This window comes from Micromonas pusilla, assembly GCF_000151265.4.
Source record: "Micromonas pusilla CCMP1545 genomic scaffold MICPUCscaffold_11, whole genome shotgun sequence".
NCBI lineage: Eukaryota > Viridiplantae > Chlorophyta > Mamiellophyceae > Mamiellales > Mamiellaceae > Micromonas > Micromonas pusilla.
The window spans coordinates 109,930-131,892 of record NW_003315892.1 but is presented as its reverse complement, the minus strand read 5'-3'; the positions used below and the strand labels follow the sequence as shown (position 1 = coordinate 131,892).

The following is a 21,963-nucleotide window of genomic DNA, read 5'->3' as shown; positions in this document are numbered from 1 at the left end:
CGACTCTGAGGATCCCCCGCGAGCGCGTTCCCAAAGTCCGGCGCCGCCGCCGCTCCCGCGGCCGGTCCCTCCGTCGACGGCGACGCCCTCGGCGCGGCGGCGGCGCGGAGCGCGGCGCCGAGCGCCTCCGCCGCGCGCGCCGCGTCCTCCGCGCTCAGCCCGGTGGAAGATGGAACGTCAACCGTCGCCGCCGCCGCGGCGGGACTCTCCCTCTCCGACGCGCGCCGCTGATGCTCCGTGAGCCACCCGTGCTCAGCCTCCTCGCGCTGCTGCGCGATCCACGCGAGCGCGACCGGGTCCATCGTCCCCCGTCCGCCGCCGCCGCCGGCGGCGGCGACGTCCGGAACCCCGCGCCTCGCGCCGCCGCCGCCGCCGCCGCCCTCGTCGCCGCTGAGCGTCTCCCAGCTCGCCTCGCTTCCGTCGAGGTCGTCCTCGTAGATGGACCCTCCGTCTTCGCCGTCGTCGACGAAATCGTCCGCGTCGTCGTCCGCGCTCGCGACGTAGATGACGTCCGGGGCGACGTCTGAGCGAACGTCGGGGTGGAGTTGAAAGGCGTCAGTTGGAGTTGAAAGGCGCCGAGGGCGGGGATTGAAAGCGAGGGGTGGGCGGAGAGAGGCGACGGCAAAAGTCCTTAAGAAACGGCGTTCACCACGCGAACGGGGTCGTATGGGAACCAGTGTATAGAACGCGCCTGAGACGTCGCCCGAGCCCCACGCGACGCGGACGCGTCCGTCGCGGATCGCGACGATCTCGCCGACCCACGTCAGCGACGCTGCGTCCGGGGGGGAGTCGAATCCCGACGACGATTCGCGCGCGGCGTCGAGCTCGGGGAGGGACCCGGGGACCGCGCGCGACGCGAGCTCGTTCAGAACTCTCGCGTCGTCGTCGTCGTCGTCGTCGTCGTCGTCGTCGTCGTCGTCGCCGGATGACGAACCGCTCGCGTCGTCGTCGTCGTCGTCAGCGTCCTCCCACTCGTCCTCTTCACGCGCCGGCGTCGCCAGCGGCGCCGCGGCGGCGGCCGCGTCCAGACGCAACACGACGTCGCCGAGGCGGAAGCAATACTCCCTGTGCTCTCGGAGCTCGTACACGGAGACTTCCTCTCGGCGTTCGGGCGTCTCCTCCGACGTGGCGTTCGCTGATTCGTCGTCGCCCGCCGCGGACGAATCAGGACCACGAGTAGTAGTACTCTTCTTCTGTCGAGGGACCCAACGCACGCGCGCGATGCGTTCGACGTGGTTCACCGTCTCCACGACGCCGATCGGCGCGTCGTCTTTTTTCCCTCGCCGCGCCCTCGCGGCGGCGACGGCGTTCCCGTGCTGGTTCCCAACGCCGACGCTGCCGCCGAGCGCGGCGGCGATGGCGTTGAGGTCCGTCGGCGGCGCGACGGTTGACGTTCCATCTTCCTCCTCCTCGTCGTCGTCCTCGTCGTCCTCCTCGCTCGCCTTGACGACGAACTGATTCGGCCAGAAATCGTGCTCGCCGCCGTGCGTGATGGGCACGAGATCCCTCGCGTTGATCCGCCGCGTGATCGCGCCGTCCTGCCAGTGCACGTCGACTTTCGTGTGCGTGCGCGTGATGACCGGCGACGGGCGCACCGGGCGGACGCGCTCGATGTCGGCGAGGGAGACCTCGGAGGCGGAGCCGCGGTGACGCGAGACTCGACCGCCGCCGCCGCGTTGACGACTCGACCCGCCGCCTCTCGCGCGTCGGGCGTTCCTTGCGCCGCCGGCGGCGGTCACGCCGCCGCCGCCGCCGCCGCCGCCGCCGCCGCTCGCGTCGTTTGACGTTCCATCTTCCGCCTCGATCGCCACGGTGCGCGCGTCCGCCTTCAGCTTTGCCAGCCCCCGGTTCACCGTCGCCGCCGGCCCGCTCGCCTCGCTCGTCACCGCCGCGACCCCCGCGTCCTCCCCGGACCTCTGATACATCCTCCGCACCCCCTCCGGGTCCGTCCCGTCCTCGTACACGCCGTCCTCGGGCGAGTGCGACGCGCTCTCGAGCTCGCGCGTTGGGGGCTTCTGAATCTCGCGCAGCTCCTCACGAAGCGGGATCACCGCGTCGAACAGATCGAGCACGTCGCGCAGTTGCTGTGCGTCGGCGTCCGCGTGGAACCGCCCAACCGTCAACGCGTACGAGGCCGTCGCCGCCGCCGCTTTCAACTCCTCCACCGTCAAGGTCGAAGACTGATGGAACTTCGCGTCGACTTCGCCGTGGAACTTCTCGGTGAACCTCGCCCGCACCGCGTCGAGATCCGCCTCGACGTCGCCCTTCGAGCGACCGCGCGCCGCCTCGCCGCGATCGCCCGCCCGCGCGACATCGCCGCCGCCGTCGTCGTCCGCGGCGAAGTACCCCTCCTCCGGCGCCGCGTCCGCGATCACGACGCGATCGCCGAGCTGCCAACACGTGTGCGCGTAAAACGTCAACGCCCTCAGCGCGCTCGCTTTAATCAACGCCGGCGGCGGCCGCGAGTCGTCCGCGGCGGCGAGCCAGTCCACCTCGACTTCGCCCGCGGTTACCTTAGGGTCGTTCCGTACGAGCGAATGTCGGGGTGGAGTTGAAAGGCGTCAGAAGCGGAGTTGAAAGGCGTCGAGGGCGGGGATCGAAAGCGAGGGACCCTGGGCGGAGAGATGCGCCGAGAAAAGTCCTTAAGGATCGGCGTTCACCACGCGAACGCGGTCGTATGGGAACCAGTATGAGATAGAACGCGCCTCGCTCACGACGCCCGCGGTTCTCCCGCCTTTGTATTTCCCGCGCGTCCACCGCGCCGATCGCAGCACCGACGCGCTCGCGTGGCACACGAGACCCGGGAAGTACGGGCACTGCTCCTCGTCCGGGAACAGCGAGCTGTTCTCGCTCGGGATGAGCCTGTCCGGGTCCGCGTCGGCGACGACGCACTCGCTGCCGTCCTCGAACCGCAGCGAGACGTCGTCTCTGATGATGTCGAGGCGGCGTCGAAAGGCGTCGTCAGAGGCGGCGTCGAAAGGCGTCGTCGTGGGGTCGAGCGTTGAACGCGAGGAGGGGTGGGCGGAGAGAAAAATACGCCGTCCTCGAGGAACGACGTACACCGCGCGAACGCAATCGTACGGGGACCAACGCGCTTATTCGGACGCGCCTGACTTCCTCGACGCGGCCGACCCAACGCCCGTGGACGACGTAGTGCCCCGGGCGATGATCTCGCACGTGCGTCATTCGCCTCGCCGCGACGTCGCGCACGCGCGCGCCGTCGACGAAGCGCAGGTCCACGTCCACGTCCACGTGAATCACGACGCCGGTCTGCCCGAGCGCGTCGGACGCGCGCGCGACGACGTCGCCGTGAAGGAACGCGCGGTCGAGCACCCGCAGCGATTCGTTCTTCTCGTGCACGACGCGCTCGTCGCCGCGAAGGTCGAGCCAGCACACCTTGGCGTGCGCGTCGGGGACGACGTCGCGCGTCCTCCGCGCCTCGCGCCGCGCCTCGCGGCTCTCCGCCGAGGCGTCCGCGTCCGAGGCGTCGTCGTCGTCCGACGCGTCGTCGTCGCTCCATTCGTCGTCGGATCCATCGCTCTCGTCGTCGTCGGACTCGCCCGCGACGCGCGAGACGAGTCCGATCGCGCCGAGGCCGTCGCCCGCGTCGTGCGCGGCGGCGTCGGACGCGTCGACGTAGGTGACGACGTCTTCGCTGTAGACCTGCGCGCGCGCGTCGGAGCCGAGGCCCGCGCTCGAGGTGTACCCCATCGAGCGCCGCGCGGGGGGGGAGGGACGTGCCGCGCGCAGCAGGGATCTGGCGCGGCGGGGGAGGAGGGAGGCGGACGCGGAAGAAAAGACGGCGCCGCGCGAGCTTGTGGTCGATGTCGTTGTCCGCCTCGAGCAGTGCCGTTCAGGAGCGTTCTTCACCCACCCCGCAGTTTCAACATTTGATCGCACCCCCTTTCAACTGACCGATGAACTTCATCCTCTCCGCTGATTTTGAACATCTTCCTCGGAGCTGTCACCGGCGCTACACACATCAGATCCACGCGGGGCGGGCGCGAAGGAGGACGCGCGCGCGGCGGGATGGCGGCGACGTACTCGCCGACGCCACACAGGATCGCGCTGTGCGCGCTCGCGCGGTACCTCGACGACGCGGACGACGACGACGACGACGACGACGACGACGCGCGCGATGGCGACGGCGAGAAAGACGCGAGGCGACGACGACGGACGCGCCTGGGACCGTCCGACCGACGCGCGCTCGCGCGCGCGCTCATGCGCGCGTGCGAGGACGCGTCCGACCTCCTCGAGCCGGACCTCCGGACGTTCAAGCGGTCCCTGGACGCGGAGTCGCGCGCGTCGGGCGCGCCGCCGCCGTCGTCGTCGTCGTCGCGCCCCGCGCCGCTGGGCCGTAAAAAGACGAAGCGAGCGATGCGGGCGGCGAAGCGAGCGAACCTCGCGGACTCCGACGGCGACGTCGACATGGACACCTCGGACGTGGACATCTCCGACGGCGTATCGGACGACGACGTATCGGACGACGACGACGACGACGCGGGGACGTCCGCGCCGGGCCGCGCCTCTTCCTCCTCGTCGCGGCGGCGCAACCTCAAGGACGTCCTGACGGAAGCGGTCGACGGCGTCCGCGACGTCGACGCGCTCGTCGCGCTCTTCCGCGACGTCGCGCCGCGCTCGTCGCACGAGGCGTCCATGCGCGGCTTATCCGCGGACGAGGCGGCGTACGACGAGACGTGGGGGATGAAGCGCGTCGACGCGGAGTCGGCGATCGGCGTCTTTCTCAGGCGCGTTCTATACAAAAGTTTTTCACCCATCGCCCGGTTTCAACATTTGATCGCGTCTCCTTTCAACTGACCGGTGAACTATTTTTGTATGGAACGACCCTCAGACGATGCGTCCTCGATTTCGAACGGCTGTCGTTCGAGGGGACGTGCGCGGCGTTCGCGAGGTGCGTTCTATCTCACACTGGTCCCCGTACGACCGCGTCCGCGTGGTGAACGCCGATCCTTAAGGACGTTTCTTCCCGGCGGCGCATCTCTCCGCTCATCTCTCGCATTCAATCCCGACGCACACACCTCGGCGCCTATCAACTCCATCTGACGCCTTTCGACTCCGCCAGGTTTCGAGCCTACGCCGACGCCGACGACGCCGCGCGACCGCGAGGCGTCGGCGCCGCGAGCGAGGCCGAGGAAGACGCCGCGCGAAGGGCGAAGGACGCGGACGACGCGCTGCACGGCCGGCTGCGCGTGGACGCGATGTGCGCGGCGGCGGCGGAGGACGTCGGCGCGGGCGCGACGCGCGCGTGGACGGGCGCCGCCGAGGACGACGCGGTGTACTACGTGTACTGCCCGCCCGTCGCGTCCGCGCGCGCGCCCCCGCGCGTGGCCGCGCACCTCGCCGCGCTGACGCGACGGTTCCACGCGAACGACGGGTGGGAGCCCCCCGAGGCGGTGGAAGCGCGGTTGAACGCGCTGACGGAGGCGACGCCGCGCGCGCCCCGCGCGGACGCCGCGAGGCATCTCCTCGCGGCGCGGCGGCGCGATTACCCGGCCGCGATCGACCACGCGCGGCGGCGGTTCGATTACCTCGACGGCGGCGGCGGCGGCGGGGGGGGCGACGGCGGCGGCGCGTCGTTGCCGGTGAACGCGGCGGCCGCCGCGGCGTTGGGTCGAGACGACGGCGGCGACGGCGACGGCGTCGACGGCGACGGCGGCGGCGGCGGCGGCGGCGGCGCGGGGGGCGGCGGCGGCGGCTCCGGCGGCAGGTGCGTTCTATCTCATACTGGTTCCCATACGACCGCGTTCGCGTGGTGAACGCCGATCCTTAAGGACTTTGCCCGGCGTCTCTCTCCGCCCACACCTCGCTTTCAATCCCCGCCCTCGACGCCTTTCAACTCCGTCTGACGCCTTTCAACTCCACCCCGACATTCAGGGCGAGGTTACAGGCGGCGTTGATGACGTTGGGGGAGACGCACGCGCGGTTCTCGCACGGCGCGGAGGCGTTGAAAGCGCTCAACGAAGCCGTGCGCGTGGCGCAGCAGAACGGCGACGAGACCGCGCTCGCGCACGCGCTCGCGGCGTTCTGCGCGCTCTGCGCGAGCGGCGGCGACGCGCTCGCGTCGTCGGAGGGGAGCCCCGCGGGCGAAGGGCCTTCGTCCGCGTCCGCGTCCGCGTTATGCGGCGACGCCGGCGGCGAGGACCTTCGCCTGCTTCTCCGCCGGTGCGCGCGACAGGCGCGCGAACTCCGCCTCCCGCATCTCATCGCCTTCGCGGACCTCGCGATGGCGCGGCACCGCGCGACGCGTCCGCCGCGCGCCGCCGCGCCCGCGACGGTCGTCGTCGCGGCGGCGGCGGCGGCGGAGGCGCGGGGGAAACCGGGCGTCGGCGCGGGCGACGGCGCGTCCGCGGCGGCGGCGCGCGCGCGGGTATCCGCGTCGCCGCCCGCGTTCGCGACCGCGGCGGCGCGGCGCGTGGAGGCGATCCGGCACGCGGTGGCGCTCGGCGCGGCGGCGCCGGCGACGACGGCGGCGGCGGCGGCGGCGGCGAAGGCGGCGAAGGAGGCGGCGGCGGCGGCGGTGCGTCTGCTCCCACCCATTACACTCCCGGTCGTTTCTGTTCTTCTCTGTTCTTTCGCGCGCTGTGAACCTCACGTTTGGAACCTCACGTGGAAACGCTATCCACCAATCGCATGCCCGCGTGACTTACTGACGCACGTCTTCCCTCCCTCGACCAATCACATCAGTCGCAGGCGGCGCCCGCGGCCGCCGCGGACCTCTACCCCGCCCCGAGGGGCCTCGACCTCGCGCCCGTCTCGCGCGCGGACCACGCGGAGGCGTCCATCGAGCAGCTCGGCGGGTGCGCGTCGGTGTTATGCGCGTCGATATGGGACGCGCACGGCGTGCCGGCGATGACGCGTCTGCACGCGCTGCGGCACCTCCGCTGCGACGCGTCGCGCGTCGTCGGCGTCGGCGCGAGCGGCGCGAGCGACGGCGCCGACGGCGGCGGCGCGCGACCGAACGCCGCCGCCTCCGCCACCCCCCACCGCCACCACGACCGCCCCGGGCCCCACCCGCCGTCCGCGGCGTCCGCGGAAGACACCGCGACCGCGCTCGCGATGCTCGCCGCGCACGCGAGCGCGTGCCACGGCCCGCTCGCGGCGGCGGCGACGCTGAAGCGCGCGAGGGCGCGGTTCGAGGCTTCGGGCCGGGCGCGTTCCAATCACCCCGCGCTCGCCGCCGCGACGGCGCGCGCCGCGCACGACGCCGCGCTCGCGCGCGGCGACGCCGCCGCCGCGCTCGCGGCCGCGTCGAAACTCGCCGCGCTCGCGCCGGCGTCGTCCGCGGTCGACGCGGAGGCGTCTGTCGAGGCGCATCGCGCGCGCGCGGCGGCGCTGCTGTGCGCTGGTCGCTTCGAGGAATGCCGCGCCGTCGCCGCCGCGCAGCTGGCGCGGTGCCGCGAAATCGGCGGGCTGACGCGCGCGTCCGCGCGCCTGTCGCTCCTGCTCGCGGAGTGCTGGCTCGCCGCGGGGTCGCCCGCGGTCGCGCTGCAGCACGCGCTGCGCGCGGAGCACCTCGCGGCGACGCTGCGGCTGGACGCGATTCGCGCCGCCGCGATCGTCTCGCTCGCCGAGATTTGGTTGGCCATGAGCGTCGGACACGTCGGACACGCCGCGGACCAATCAGGAGCCACCGCGTGTCCGTACGCCGCGCTCGCGAAGCGCGCGCTCGACGCGCACGCGCCCGCGCTGCTCTCGCGCGGCGGGCTCGCGCTGCGCGCGAGGGCGCGGCTCGCGGCCGCGCGCGCGACGCTCGCGACGACGACGCCGGAGGCGTTGAGAAGAGACCCGGCGGCGGCGGTGAGACCCGTTCGATCTTTCCGTTCTTTCCTTCGCGCGCTGTGGAACTCTCGTTTTGACACGTGTACATGATATCCACCAATCGCGTCAACCCCCGCGCGACTGACATGACGCGCGTCTTTCTTCCAACTTTGACCTATCATCGCAGCTCGCGCCGCTGGACGCCGCCGTCGCGTGTTGCGCCGCGGCGGGGGCGACGGCGAGCGAGGCGGAGGCGCACTACCTGCGCGCGGCGACGTACGACGCGCTCGGGGAGGCGTTCGCGAGGCAGAGGAACGAGGCGGCGAGGGAGTGGAAGCGGTGTCGAGGAAGCGTCGGCGGAGCGGGAGCGGGAGCGGGAGCGGGAGCGGGAGCGGGAGCGGGAGCGGGAGCTGTCGCCGCGTCGTGAAGGATGAGAAGCGACGAAGCGTTCGTCCGGTGATGACCCGTCTGTCATGTCGTCAAAAGAACAGACAGCACCTGACGGAAACGAAATCGAAATCGAAGACGCGTTCTTTTTTCGACGTCGGTCGTTCCAGTCATCATTCGCCTCCGCGCGCGCCGTCCCCGCGGCGCGATGCGCTCGCGCGTCCCCCTCCTCCTCCTCCTCGCCCTCGCCGCGTGCGTCGGATGCCTCCCGTCCCCGCGCGGCGTCAACGCGACGTCGCTCGGGATCGACCTCGGGTCCGAGACGGTCACCTCCGCGGTCGCCAAGGTGAGCTACGCGCGTCGTCTCGAGTCGATCGTCCCGGAGCGATCCGGCCGCCGCGCGTCCCCCGCGCTCGTCGCGTTCGCCGAGCGCGGCGCGCGGCGCGCGCTCGGCGCGGACGCGGAGACGCTCGAGGCGAGCTGCCCCGCGTGCGTGATCGCGGACCCGAGGGGATTGCTCGGCGTGCCGAGGAGCGCGGCCGCGGCATCGCAGGCGGCGCGCGGCGGATGCGGGCCTATGGCGACGTCGTCGTGGTGCGGATGCTTCAATCACACGCTGCCGCGATCGAAGCCGGCGACGCGAGGGACCGCGCGCGTCGCGCCGCCGGTATCGCTGCTCGTCTCGGACACGTCCTCGAGGGCGTTCGACCCGGAAGCGATCGTCGCGATGCTCTTCGAGGACGCCGCGCGGAGAGCCGCCGCGGGCGACGGCGGCGGTACAGGCGGCGAGGACTCCGTCGGATCGATCGACGGCGTCGCGATCGCGGTGCCGTCGTGGTTCACGCAGCCGCAGCGCAAAGGCGTGTTGGACGCCGCGCGCGTCGCGGGGCTGTCGCACGCGCGCGTCGTCAGCGAGGCGGCCGCCGTGGGCGTGCAGCTCGCGCGGAGGTACCCGCCGCCGGGGACCGCGGGGTGGGACGCGAAGGCGAAGGAGGAGAGAGAGAACGCCGGCGGCGACGACGACGGCGACGGCGGCGGCGGGAAAAAAAAGCGCTCGCCCGAGCGCGTCGTCGTCGTCGACGTCGGCGCGCGAAACGCGCACGCCTCGCTGATTAAGATCTCGTACCCGTACCTCGGGAAGGCCAAGGGCGGATACAGGACGCGAGTGGAAGTTCTCGACGCGGAGTGGGAGGACGACGGCGGCGTCGGCGGGCGCGCGTTGGACGGCGTCGTCGCGGCGTTGGCGCTGGCGAACGACGAGAACGGCGGAGACGCCGAGAAAACAAAAAAAATCAAAAAGTTGACGCCGAAACAACACGCGCGGTTGATGCGCGCGGCGAAGAAGGCGAAGGAAACCCTGAGCGCGAACCGCGACGCGGTCGTCTCCATCGTGGACTTTCACGACGCGGCGAAGAGCGGCGGCGGCGGCGGCGCTTCCCTCGACCTTCGCGCGGTGATCACGAGGGACGCGTTCGAAGCCGCGGCGGGCGATATAATCGAACGCGCGGCGGCGCCGCTCCGGCGCCTCCTGAACCGCGCGCGCGCCGACGACGCGAAGAAGAATAAGAATAAGAATAAGAACGCTGCTGCGGCGCGAGTCGTAGACGCGGTGGAGATCGTCGGCGGCGCCGCGAGGACGCCCGCGATTCAAGCCGCGCTGAACGCCGTCGCGACCGAATTCGGCGTCGGCGTCGTCCGCGGCGGCGGCGGCGACGCGCTCGGAAGGCACCTGAACATGGAGGAGGCGACCGCGATGGGCGCCGCCGCGGTCGCGCTGAACGCGTCGTACGCGCGGACGATCGCGGAGGGCGCGGGGGCGAAGAAGAACGCCGCGAAGAACGGGAAGGGAGGGCGGAAAGGAGGGAAAGCGTCGAAAGAGGACGCGTCGTCGTCGTCGTCGTCGTTGTTCGTGAAGGGCTCGAAGGTTGCCGTCGCCGTCGCGACGCAGGTGCGTTCTTTACACTGGTCCCCATACGACCGCGTTCGCGTGGTGAACGCCGTTCCTTAAGGACTTTCGCCGTCGCATCTCTCCGCCCACCACTCGCTTTCAATACCCGCCCTCGGCGCCTTTCAACGCCAACTGACGCCTTTCAACTCCACCCCGACGCAGGCGATCGCGACCACGCCGCTCCTCGTGGACCACTACGCGCACGCGATCAAACTGTCGTACACGACCGGCGGGGAGTCGACGACGGAGGCGTCGCCGTACGAGCTGTTCCCCGCGAACGCGAAGCTGCCGCAGAGGATGAGCGTGGAGGTGCCGGGCGTGGACGAGGACGTCGTCGTGTTCTTGACGGAAGCCGCGAAGCCGCCGCCGCCGTCGGAAAAAAAGAGCAGCGAGGAGGAAAAAAAAGACTCGGCCGAAAAACGTTCGTCGAAGAAAAATAACAAACCCACCGCGCTTCTCGCCGGCGGCGGGAGCCGGCTGCCCGCGAACGTCGGGTCCACGCGCTCGGGCGTGGACCCGGTGCCGTTCGCGGCGTACCGAATCGGCGGCGTCGACGCGGCGATTAAGCTTCTCGTGAAGGATTTAAGAGCGCAGCGGGAAAAACGCGCGAAACGACGCCGCGCCGCGAAAGCGTCCGGGAAGGGCACCTCGACGGACGCGGACCGCGCGCGCGAGGAAGCGGACGCGCGCCCGCTGCCAAAGTCCGTCGGCGTCGGCCTACACTTTGTCCTCGACCGCAGCGGCATCCTCGCGCTCGAGCGCGTCACCGTCGGCGGGGACCGCGCGGGACGATCGAAAACGACGCAACGCGCGATGGACGCGAAACTGACCATCGACGACGTCGCGTTTGATTTTCAATCGGGCAAGTACAACGACAGAGACGACGACGACGACGACGACGACGACGACGACGACGACGACGACGACGACGAGGGGTACGACGACGACGACGAGGCGTACGAAGGCGACATCACCGACAGGCGCATCCCGCGCAGCATGAAGTACCAGCCGCAGTTCATGTCCCCCGCGGCGACGAAGCGCAACAAGAAGGTGTTGAAGACGTTGCGAGAGCGTGAGATGCGGCGCGCGACCGCGGACGCCGCCGCGAGCGACCTCGAGGGCGACCTGCTCTCCGTGAAGGATGAGGTTGAGGGCGAGCGGAGGCGAAGGCGGAGGAGAAGTCGAACGGCGGCGGGCGGTGTACGTCGCGACGACGACGACGACGACGACGACGACGACGACGACGCGGATAGCGAAGTGACGAGAGAGCGGAAGAGGCTGGAGAAGCTCGTCGAGGAGTTGGAGGCGTTCGTCGGCGGCGGCGGCGGAGGAGGAGGAGGAGGAGGAGGGGGGCGCCGCGAGCGAAACGCGGGGGAACTGAACGCCGCGCGCGAGCAGTTGGGAAAGCGCGCGGCGACGTACCGAGCCGCGCTCGATCGCGCGATCGACGAGGAAGAGAAGGGCGAGGTGGACGACGACGCCGAGACGAAGGAGGGAAAGACGCCGCGCGATGAGCTGTGAGACGGCTCGCGCGGGAACGTTGTTCCGTTCTTTTCTAATAATAATTCTCTCGCTTGGAGCGCGATGCGTTTCTTTCGCGCTCCAATCTTTCTTCTTCTTCGTCATCGTCGTCGTCGTCGTCGTCGCGTCGCACGTCGCTCCCCCGGCGTCGCCCCCCCCCCTTCGGCCCGACCTTCCCTCCCTCACCGGTCGGTCGTCTCCAACAGCGCGGCGAAATACTTCCCCACCCGCCGTGGCATCGCCTCCGGGTGCGCCTCCGCCGACCTCGCGATTCTCGCCAGCCGCCGCGCGACGCTTCGATCCCGCCGCAACGTCGACGCCGCCGCCGCGGACGTCCCGGGCTCCGCGAAGAGACGCGCGAGGAACATCAGCGCGGATTTCAACCGCCGCGTGTCGTGCTTCGCCGCGGAAGTCGCGTCCGTTCGCATCCCGCGACCGTTCGCGTTCGCGTCCCCCGGGGAGGGGGATACGCCGAAGGCGGCCTCCGCCGCCGTCGCCGCGTGCGATAAGACGCGGTGGTGTCTCACCGCGTGCGCCCATCCGTCCCAGCCCGCGTGCGAGAGCGCGGCGAGGACGACGAGCGCGGCGTCGGACACCGTGGGCGCCGCCGGAGACTTCGACGACGACGTCGAGTCGACCGCCGCGGGCGGCGGCGGCGGCTCCTCCCCGAGGCAGGCCACGATGGCGCGCATCAGAGGGCAGCCCTCGTCCGACGCGCTCGCCGTCGTCGTCGCGGGCGCCGTTCCCGCGGACGCCGTCGCGGCGACCGTCCCGAGGCCGTCGCCGTCGCCCGGGCCGGTCCCCGCGCCGCCGGTCCCGGATCTCCCTCCCGCCGCCGCGGACCGATCGAGGACGTCCAGAAACGCGCGCGTGGACGCGAGCATCCGCGCGAGCGTCAGCGCGGAGACGCGCAGCGACGCGGGCGGTCCCATCGATATGTTTGTAACGTTCCCGTGAGAAGCGTTACAACTACCCCCGCCGCCAGAACCGCTCTCGCCGCCGCCGCGCGCGATCAACTTTTCCAGCGCGCCGCGCGACGCGACGGCGACGAAGACGCCGCGACCGTCGTCGCCCATCACCGGCGCGGCCGCGGCGACGCGCGTGAAAAACTCCACCGCCGCCGCCGCGGCGTTCCAGTCCGCGCGCGCGATGCTCGCGTCGAGGATGGTCAGCGCGTCGCGAAGCAACGCGCCGGGCGGCGGCGCCGCGCGACCGTTCGCTTCGTCCGCGTCCGTTCGCATCCCGTGACCGTTCGCATCCCCCGCCGCCGCCGCGGAAGCGGCGGCGGTGATGTCCGCCACGGACGCCTCCGGCGCGAGCGCGTACACGCGCGCGCTGACCGCGGCGGGGTGCGGCACGAGCGCGCCGACGCCGGACGCGCCGGGGACGTTCGCGATCGCCGCCGGCGGCGGCCGCGGCGCCCTCGCGCCTCTCGATCGCGACGATTTGAATTCCGACGAGTTCGAATTCGAATCGTCGCGGCACAGGCGCAGCACGAGCGCGGCGTCGCCGTCGTCGCGGCGGACGATCGCGGAGAGGACGTTCAGCACCGCGCGCGGGGCGTCGTGAGGAGCCGCGGCGAAAGAGGGGGGGCCCGCCGATCCCCCCGCCGTCGCCGCCGCCGCGTGCGCGCGCATCGCCCTCGCGGCGGCGGCCACGACCCCCGCGACGCCGCCGCGCTCGGACGCGAGCGCGCACAGCGAATCCCGCAGGCGACACGTCGCCGCGTGCGTCGTCTTCTCGCTCGCGGACGCGCCGGTTGACGTTCCATCTTCCGCGCGCTTTTCGACGCCGCGGACGTCCTCCGCCGCGACCGCGACGATCGCCGCGAACGCCGCGGCGCCGCCGCCGGCGGCGGACCGCGAAGGTATCGACGACGCGGCGCCGCACGCCGAGCCGCGCGCGAGATGCCGCGGCGGCGGCGGGAGAACCAACGCCACCGGCGGCGTCGGCGGCGGCGGCGGCAGCGCCGTCGCAGCCGCGCGGGTCGCCCCCGCGCCGCCGTCGTCGCCGCGATCGCGATCGCGATCGGATCGCGCGCCGCCTCGCGCGCGCTTCGACGGCCCGGCACCGCGATCGTCGTCCTCGCCGTCGTCGTCCTCGCCGCCGCGGTCGTTCCTCGTCCGTTTCGGGTTGCCGCCGCCGCCGCGCCCGCCCCCGCCGCCACCCCCTCCCGTCGCGGCGGACGCCTCCGCCTCCGCCGCCGCGGCTCTCCGTCGTTCGCGCCGCAAATCCGCCGCGAGTTGCATGCTCTCCGCCTCCGCTCTCTGCAGCCGGCTCCGCTGGTCGTCCTCGCGTCGTCGCGCTTCCTCCGCCTCTTCCTCCTTGAACGCGACCTGTGAGCGCAGCCGCGCGAGCTCGGCTTTCGTCTCCGCGAGCGCGGCGGCGTTGGATACCTCCGCGTGCGACGGACCTTGGTGAAACGACGCCGCCGCGTGATGGTGTCGACGCCCGTCGTTCCATCCTCCTCCTCCTCCTCCTCCTCCTCCTCCTCCTCCTCCTCCTCCTCCTCCTCCTCCTCCGCCGCCGCCGCCGCCGGATGCCGCTCCCACGCCCGCCGCGGTCGCCGCCGCCGCGATTTTCGACTCCGCGACCGTGAGCTTCCGCTTCATCTCGTCCGTGTCGCGCTCGGACATCTCCAACCGCGAGCGCAGCATCTTCAGGTGGGATTCTTTCTGCCCGATGAGATCGTCTTTCGCTTTGATGATGTCCTGGACGTCGCCGATGACGCCGCCGCCGCCGCCGCCGCCGCCGCCGATGTCGTACTGTCCCCCTCCGTCGCCGCCCATCCCGCTCCCGCCGCCGCCGAGGGGCGCGGGCCCGCCGCCCGCGCTCGGCGGGTGCAGAGGATACGACGCGTCGAACGTTCGGGCACCCCCCCCACCCGCGGTTCCGTTCGTCGTCGCCGCGGGCGGGGAGATCCCGACGGCACCGACCAGCGACGGGAGCGGCACGCCGCTCTCGTGCGCTTCCTCCGCTTGCTTGCACAGCGAGTCGATCGCGCTGTGGTGGACGGAAAGAAGAGCGATGACGTGGGCGGGGGGCGGGGATCAGGGGGGGAGGTGAGTCGAGATCTCGAAGGAAAGCGAAGCGGGTGCCCAAATGATCTCGTTCAAAACGCGCGCGGGCGGGGCGGACGACGACGGGCGGACGGCGCGCACCCGAACGTCGTCGCGTCCCCCCAGAAGTCGTCCTCGTCGTCCTCGACCTCGAACCCCATGGCGTCGGACGCGCGACGGACGGGCGGCCGGCGCGGTCCGCGCGTCCGTCGATGTGGTAACGAAGGGCGCTCCTCTGCGATGCGATCGCCGAACGCGAACGCGCCGAAACTTTGAACGCCTCGCGCCAGCTGTCGCTTCAGTAGTTGTCTCTCCGTTCTCCTCGGCAGTCGCGTCCGCGCCGCCCCCCCCCCCCTCCCAACGATGATGCGCGCGCTCGGACCCCTCCCCGGGTCGACGACGCCGCGCGCGACGCCTTCGACGCGCGAGCGCGCGGCGCGCCCGACGGCGACGCCGCCGACGACGCGTCCTCCTCGTCGTCGCGCGCATCGCTCGTCCGTCGTCGTCGCGTCGCCGCCTTCGGCAGCTCATCGAACGCGCGCGTCGTGGACGACGTGGTTCGCGACCGAGGACGACGACGAGGACGAGGCCGCGTCCGAGGAGCCGACGAAGACGTCGTGGTCCTCGCGCGACTCGGGGTTTCTGGACGATCCGATCGTCGCGCGCCCGCCCGCGTCGCCGTCGCCGCTGCTCGCGAACGCGGATCTCGCGCCCGTGGGCGCGCGGGACCGAACCTTCTCCGCCGCGGACGTCGCCGCGCTGTGGATCGGCCTCGTCGTCTGCGTCCCCGCGTACACCCTCGCGGGGTCGCTCCTGGACCTCGGCATGAGCGCGGTGGAGGCCATCGGATGCATCATGGTCGCGAACGCGCTCGTGTTGATCCCCTTGGTGTTGGTGCGTCGTCTCCCGCGTCCTCTCTGCTGCTCGCGGCGAGTAGTCTCTTCTACCTGTAGGAATATTCGCTCCTCCGCTCGTCGCCGCGCGGCGTCGCCGACCGACGCCGTTCCGTTCGATTCTCCCGCGCGCTCACCCCGCCCGCGACCCACCCTTTGACCCCCTCAGAACGGCCACGCCGGGACGAAGTACGGCGCGCCGTTCCCCGTCCTCGCGCGCGCGGCGTTCGGCGCGCGCGGCGCCTCAGGTGCGTTCTCCTCACACTGGTTCCCATACGACCGCGTTGGCGTGGTGAACGCCGATCCTTAAGGACTTTTCCCGGCGCATTCTCTCCGCCCACCCCTCGCTCAACAATCCCCGCCCTCGACGCCTTTCAACTCCGTTTCTGACGCCTTTCAACTCCACCCCGACGTTCGCTCGTATGGAACGACCCTCAGTCCCCGCGGTGTTACGCGCGCTCGTCGCGTGCGGCTGGTTCGGGATACAGACGCACGTGGGCGGGCAGGCGATCTACGCCATCGCGCGGAGCGCGCTGGGCGTCGTCGGTTCTGCGGCGGTTGACGTTCCATCTTCCGCCGCGTCATCGCCGATCATCGCGTGGCTCGGGACGTCGGCGCCGGAGCTCGCGTGTTATTTTTTGTTCTGGACCGCGCAAGTCGTCATCGTGTGCCGCGGGATCGAGAGCATTCGCACGCTGGAGCGGTTCGCCGCGCCGGTGTTGATCGCGCTGACCGCAGCGCTGTTTATGTGGGCGTACGGCGCCGCGGGCGGGCTCGGGGTGATGCTGTCCGCGCCGAGCGCGTTCGCGGCGGGCGGCGCGCGAGCCGGGCAGTTTTGGTCGGTATTTTTCCCCTCCGTCACCGCCGTCGTCGGGTTCTGGGCGACGCTGTCGCTCAACATAAGCGACTTCACGCGGTACGCGACGTCGCAAAAGGCGCAGTGCGCCGGTCAAGTCATCGGGCTGCCGGTGTTCATGGCGCTGTTTTCGTTCGCGTCGATCGCGATCACGTCGTGCGCGGCGGCGGCGTTCGGCCGCGTCATCTCCGATCCCATCGCGTTGCTCGCGGCGATGAACAACGGCCCGTTGACGACCGTCATCGCCATGGCTGGTCTGCTCGCCGCGACCCTGAGCACGAACATCGCCGCGAACGTCGTCGCGCCCGCGAACGCCTTCGTGAACTGCGCGCCGGAGAAGATTTCGTTCAAGATGGGCGGCGTCCTCACCGCGGTGCTCGGTACGATCGTCGCGCCGTGGCGATTCACCGCGGACGCCAGGCGCGTTCTATACACTGGTCCCCATACGACCGCGTTCGCGTGGTGAACGCCGATCCTTAAGGACTTTTCCCGGCGTGTCTCTCCGCCCAGCCCTCGCTTTCAATCCCCGACCGCGACGCCTTTCAACTCCGCTTCTGATGCCTTTGAACTCCACCCCGACGTTCAGCGGGTACATCTTCACGTGGTTAATCGGGTACTCCGCGCTGTTGGGCCCGGTCACCGGGATCATGATCGCGGACTACTACGTCGTTCGCGGGCGGACGCTGAGTCTGGACGGCCTGTATCAGCACGGCGCGCGGTCGCCGTATTGGTACGTCGAGGGGTTTAATCCGGCGGCGGCGTTCGCGTTCGCGTTGGGGGTGCTGCCGAACGTTCCGGGGTTTCTGCGAGCCGCCGGGGCGGTGACCTGGTGCGCGCCGTGGGCGGCGGCGGTGTACGACTACGCGTGGTTCGTCGGGTTCGGGATCGCGTTCGTCGTGTACGTGGCGATGATGCGGAGCACGCGGCGGGATCGGTTGAGAGAGGCGAAGCGGTTGCGAGGGACGTCGTGAGATGTAGATGCGCGCGCGCGTATGTATTCAAGTGTAGTCGTCGAGTCACGGCCTTCGGTCGTTCTGTTCATTCGTCGTCGGCGTCGCGCGTTTCGTTCACCCGGACGAGCAGGTGTTGTCGAAGTACTTCGTGTATTTCTTCGGGAGCGCGAGATCCAGGCCGCACTCCTCGTACGGGCATCTGAGGTTCGCGCCGTCGCGCGCGGCGTCGCGCGTGAACATGAGGAGGATGTCCCCGCCGCATCCGCCGTTTCGAGGACACTTGACGGATTTCTCCTTGTATTCGCCGCTCCGGAGCAGCGCTTCTCGGTCAGGTCCAAAGCCATGGCAGCGACATGCTGTCCCGCACAAACCACGACAGTCACGTTGCCACGCCATCACCCTCGGCGGCGGCGGCGGCGGGGTGTCGTTCTCCGGCGTCGGTAATCTACCCGACGCCGGGCCAGCGACGAATCTCTGCGTGGGTATGCTCCTGCGCTTCTCGTCGAGAGGGGTGAGGTCGACGTAAGGGATGAGATCCGGGGTGACTGGAGATCTACGCCGTGCGCTCGTCGGCGCCTCCGGCAAATCTTGCGATTCCGCCCACGCGAGAATGGCCTCGAGTTGTTTCCTCCCTTCTTCCCCGTAGTCGAGCGAGTTAGGCAGCCCGCTGAACGGCACGCCCTGCGGCCAACCCTCCGGCGGCGGATCGTCGGCGTGTATATAGTTCTTCCCGAGCTTGACGCGAACGCGCTGCATCACCGTTGTAACGCGCTTCTGCAGCTGGATTTTCGACGGTCTTTCTTCCGCGGCATCGCCCGCGTCGTCGCCGCCGCCGATGACGTCAGCGTCCGCTTCGGGGCGTTCCTCGTTCCGCGGAGGCACGCCTTCGGTCGCCGAATCGTCGCCGCCGGTCGCGCTCTCGGTGGGGGCGACTCGCTCGTTAGATGCGTCGCGCTCGGGGGGAGCCGCCACTCTCTCTCTCGCGCGCGTGTCGTGGAGTAAAGCCAAGCCGCTGAGGCCGTTCCGCTTGATCAGTGGTTCGCGTAAGCCCGCGGCTTTCGCGTAGGCTTCCGCGGCCTCGAGCTCGGTCTGGAACATGCCGAGGTATCTGTTGCTGTGTTGCGCCCTCCACGTCGTCCCACCTTGATTGTACACACCGACGTATTTCGAGCCGACATATTTCGAGCGCGGAGACTCGGGCTGTGTCGGCGCAGCCTCGGGCTCCGGGGACTTGCGTTTGAGTCCCCGAGACGTCTCGCCTTCCTTCTTGATGTGCGGGTCCCTCTTCACGGCGTCATCCCACGCCGCGTCTTCTTCCTCGTCGTCGTCGTCGTCGCCGGCGACGCGGTCGTTGCGCGGAGGAGAGGGCGGCGGAGCCAGAGGCCGAGGCCGAGGAGGAGGAGGAGGAGGAGGAGGAGGAGGAGCGGCCTTCGCGGGAGGCGGAGCGTCGAGGTCCTCCGCCTCGACGAGCGCACCTTCTCGAGGCGCCTCTCTCGCGCGCGGCGGCTCGAGCGTCGGCGGCGTCGGCGGCGCGGAAATCGCCGCCGGCGTCGGCGGCGCGGGAATCAAGACCGCTGGCGTCGGCGGCGCCGGCGTCGTCGTCGGCGGCGGCGGGGAGCCCTCGCGCACGAAGAGCCACGCTCGGCGCCCTGACGTATCGGGGACTCTCAGCGTCGTCCCGGGCGGGAGCTCGACGCGCGCGTCGCCGACGTAGAGCGAGATCGGCGCGGGCGCCTCGCGCGGAGGGAACAGCGCGCGTCCGATACGCGCGAGGACGTTCATGGCGTGGCGCGCGCGGGAGCGACAGCGTCGCGCGGCGCCGGCGGTCGTGGTCTCGCGTCGTCGTCGTCTCCGAGGAAACCAGCAAAAAAAATCGCGGACCAACTCTAAAAAAGTTCCCAGTGTTCTCTCCCACCGCAGTCACCGGCGCGCGATGGCGGCGAAGCTCGTCCTCCGCGTCGTCGACGTCGTCCTCGCGGTGCTCGCGCGTCTCCTCTTCCTCCTCTTCGCGTATTCGTGCGGGTGGAGCCTTCTCACGAAGGCTGAACTCGACGCCGCGCGATGGAGCGCGGACGACTCGAGGCCGCCAATCGAAGACGCGAGCGCGCTCTTCCTTCACGATCTCGACGATCTCGACGATCTCGACGACGACGACGACGCGAAGAAGAAGAGGAAGAGGGAGAAGGCCGACGCCGAGCTCGAGGACCGCGTCGCCGCGATGCTCCGCGCGCGCGGGTCATCGTCCACGCCGCACCTCGACGGCGTCACGCTCGACGACCACCTGTCGCACGTCGCGTCGATCCTGAAGCGATGGCGCGCGCCGCGCTCGATCGTCGTCGCGGGGCTCGCGCACACCGCGTTCGGGAGCGAGTTCCTCCCGGTGCGCGCGATGCCGTTCGCGTCGCGGCGCGTCGCGGAGGAGACGTGCGGGGCGTGGGCGGAGCGCATGATGTTCTTGTACGGCACGGCGTCGCAGAGCAAGCTGTACCGCGCGGTGATGCGCGAGAGGGAGGACGAGGAGGAGGAGGAGGACGACGACGCGAGGAAGAATTCGCCGCATCATCACCGCTTCGAGGTGACCAACGTGTACACGAACGAGACGATGCCGCTGACGCACGCGGAGGCGGGGTTCCTCCTCATGATGCACGCCGCGGACGTCGCGTCGACGATCTTCGCGTCGAAGAAGAACTTGCGGATCAAGACGCACCCGACCGCGCGGACGTATTACCGCGGCGCGTTCGCGATACACGCGCTGCGACGCGCGGCGCGACGGTTCAGGCGCGTCCACGTTCGATACACTGGTCCCCATACGACCGCGTCCGCGTTGTGAACGCCGTTCCTTAAGGACTTTTCACGGCGCATCTAAATTAAATTCAATTCGTTCCCCGCAGACTCGCCGCGGCGGAGGCGTCCGAGGAGGGCCCGTTCGTGGGCAGGAAGGAAAAGGTCGACGCGTACGCCGCGCTCGCGGCGGCGTGCGAGACGGACGCGGTGCGAGAGATCGTCGACGCGTCCATGCCGCGGCTGCAGGAGCCCACGCTGGAGAGGAGGACGAGGCGATTGCGCGGCGCGTGGACCGACGCGTGGTGCGCGTTTCGATGCGTCGGGGTGATCGACATGGAGACGTGGCTGCCGTGGGGGGACCCATTCGCGTAGGCAGTCGTCAGTGGAGGTGCCCAGCATAAACCTTTTAACCCTCCTACATGTATCCCTAACCCTAATAAACCCCAACCCTAGTACCCCTACCTCACGCGTAAAACCCGTCCAAACCCTCGCCCGCGAACACGCGCAACTCGACGAGCTCGCACGCGTCCTTCGCGTCCCTCGCGCCGAACAGCGACCCGGTGCCGTCGGGAGGCGACGCGTACGCGCTCCCGAGGCGGCTCTTCGCGGTCTTGATCACCTGCGTTCGCGTCGTGGCGCATCGGTCAGCGTCGGTCGGTCGTGCGAACGATGAACGGAGGCGTCGCGGTCGGGTCGGGTCGTCGAAAGCGAGACTGATTTGCGAGCGAGCTTTGAAAGGAAAGCGCCAGGTAGACTATTACCTTGCCGCCGCCGAAGAGCGCCTCCCCGCCGATCGCGGCGTAGGACGACCCCATCGACGGCGCTCGCCCCAGCGGTATCTTCAGCGCGTCCGCGCCGAATATGGGCCCCTCCGCGCCGAAGTCGAATATCGCCGCGCCCGGGCCGCCGACTTTCTCGAGTATGAACGGCGCCGCCGACGCGTCGCCGGGGGCCGCGCAATTCGGCCACTTGACGAGAAACGCGTTGAACGCGTCTCTGTAGTCCTCGCGGGAGGCCCACCCGAGCGGGTTGAACGCGCCGAAGTACGAGCCGGTCTTCGTCTTCGCGAGCAGGAACGCGGGACCCATGTTGTCCACCTTGGCGTGGAACGCTGCGCCGGAGGAGGAGAGAGGGAGGGACCTTAAGATGGCGAGCGAGCGAGTTAACAACGCGAAAAAATCTTCCGACGATAGCGATACGACGACGACGCGAGATCGATGCGACGGCGTCCGCGCCGCGCACCTCCGGCGTTCCACCCGTCCGTCTCCGCGTCGTACGCGAGCAGCAACTTCCGGCGCTCGAGCGTCGTCCCTCGCAGCGCGGTCGCCCGGAGCGCCGCGCGCTCTCTGTCCTCCTTCCCCGCGAACGCGCCGGCGGCAGACGACGATCCTCCGTCCCCGTCCCCGTCCCCGTCCCCGTCCCCGTCCCCGGGCGCGACGAGCCGCCGGAGAAACCCGAAGACGCCTCCGCCGTCGTCGTCGTCGCCGCCGCTCGCCGCGACGCGATGGAGACGACGCCGCGCGTCGCGGCGAGGACGGCGGCGGCGGTGGCGAGGAGGACGCGCCGCGGGAGCGGGCGCGAGCGACGCGACGGACATCGTGGGCGAGGCGCGAGCGCGAGTGAAGAAGATGATGATATGATGATGGCTGCGAAGATGACGTTTTCGTGTACTGTATCCGCGTACGCGCGACTATAGACTATCAGTACGCCGACGCGATGACGTCGAGGCTCGGGTACGCGGATACAGTACACGAAAACGTCATCTTCGCAGCCATCATCATAT

At 70.4% G+C, this 21,963-nt stretch overlaps 8 protein-coding genes across 8 annotated transcripts in view; 4 read left to right on the top strand and 4 right to left on the bottom strand.

The window, feature by feature from the left end:
• The window catches only part of MICPUCDRAFT_48363 (uncharacterized protein), a gene marked incomplete at its 5' end in the record, with an annotated part of 4,898 nt that extends 1,187 nt beyond the window's left edge, over nt 1-3,711 (bottom strand). Inside the window, 3 exons of the mRNA XM_003061836.1 lie at nt 675-2,264; nt 2,715-2,903; nt 3,115-3,711. Of these exons, the coding sequence (XP_003061882.1) occupies nt 675-2,264; nt 2,715-2,903; nt 3,115-3,711 (2,376 nt within the window). The remainder of the gene's footprint in view (nt 1-674; nt 2,265-2,714; nt 2,904-3,114) is intronic.
• A 318-nt stretch (nt 3,712-4,029) lies between these two features.
• Nucleotides 4,030-7,890, top strand: MICPUCDRAFT_51550 (uncharacterized protein; the record flags this gene model as incomplete). Its single annotated transcript, XM_003062051.1, has 4 exons — nt 4,030-4,802; nt 5,084-5,728; nt 5,896-6,538; nt 6,706-7,890. 4 exons carry the CDS (start codon nt 4,030-4,032, stop codon nt 7,888-7,890), a joined length of 3,246 nt encoding a protein of 1,081 aa, XP_003062097.1.
• Nucleotides 7,891-8,374: 484 nt separating this feature from the next.
• On the top strand, nt 8,375-11,635 carry MICPUCDRAFT_51549 (uncharacterized protein; the record flags this gene model as incomplete). Its single annotated transcript, XM_003062050.1, has 2 exons — nt 8,375-10,114; nt 10,277-11,635. 2 exons carry the CDS (start codon nt 8,375-8,377, stop codon nt 11,633-11,635), a joined length of 3,099 nt encoding a protein of 1,032 aa, XP_003062096.1.
• A 182-nt stretch (nt 11,636-11,817) lies between these two features.
• On the bottom strand, nt 11,818-14,855 carry MICPUCDRAFT_51548 (uncharacterized protein; the record flags this gene model as incomplete). The annotated part of the gene is made up of 2 exons (XM_003061835.1): nt 11,818-14,638; nt 14,797-14,855. 2 exons carry the CDS (start codon nt 14,853-14,855, stop codon nt 11,818-11,820), a joined length of 2,880 nt encoding a protein of 959 aa, XP_003061881.1.
• A 523-nt stretch (nt 14,856-15,378) lies between these two features.
• Nucleotides 15,379-17,372, top strand: MICPUCDRAFT_1594 (Nucleobase:Cation symporter-1 family; the record flags this gene model as incomplete). The annotated part of the gene is made up of 4 exons (XM_003062049.1): nt 15,379-15,588; nt 15,757-15,835; nt 16,026-16,896; nt 17,030-17,372. Coding segments are annotated over 4 exons (1,503 nt in total), but the record flags the coding sequence as incomplete, so codon positions are not given.
• A 40-nt stretch (nt 17,373-17,412) lies between these two features.
• On the bottom strand, nt 17,413-19,178 carry MICPUCDRAFT_51544 (uncharacterized protein; the record flags this gene model as incomplete). The annotated part of the gene is made up of 1 exon (XM_003061834.1): nt 17,413-19,178. The coding sequence occupies one exon, from the start codon at nt 19,176-19,178 to the stop codon at nt 17,511-17,513; it is 1,668 nt and encodes a 555-aa protein (XP_003061880.1). The 3' UTR covers nt 17,413-17,510.
• Nucleotides 19,179-19,329: 151 nt separating this feature from the next.
• On the top strand, nt 19,330-20,639 carry MICPUCDRAFT_48361 (uncharacterized protein; the record flags this gene model as incomplete). The annotated part of the gene is made up of 2 exons (XM_003062048.1): nt 19,330-20,168; nt 20,288-20,639. 2 exons carry the CDS (start codon nt 19,330-19,332, stop codon nt 20,550-20,552), a joined length of 1,104 nt encoding a protein of 367 aa, XP_003062094.1. The 3' UTR covers nt 20,553-20,639.
• Nucleotides 20,640-20,724: 85 nt separating this feature from the next.
• MICPUCDRAFT_9103 (uncharacterized protein) lies at nt 20,725-21,202 on the bottom strand (the record flags this gene model as incomplete). The annotated part of the gene is made up of 2 exons (XM_003061833.1): nt 20,725-20,790; nt 20,942-21,202. Coding segments are annotated over 2 exons (327 nt in total), but the record flags the coding sequence as incomplete, so codon positions are not given.
• Between the last annotated feature and the right edge of the window lie 761 nt (nt 21,203-21,963).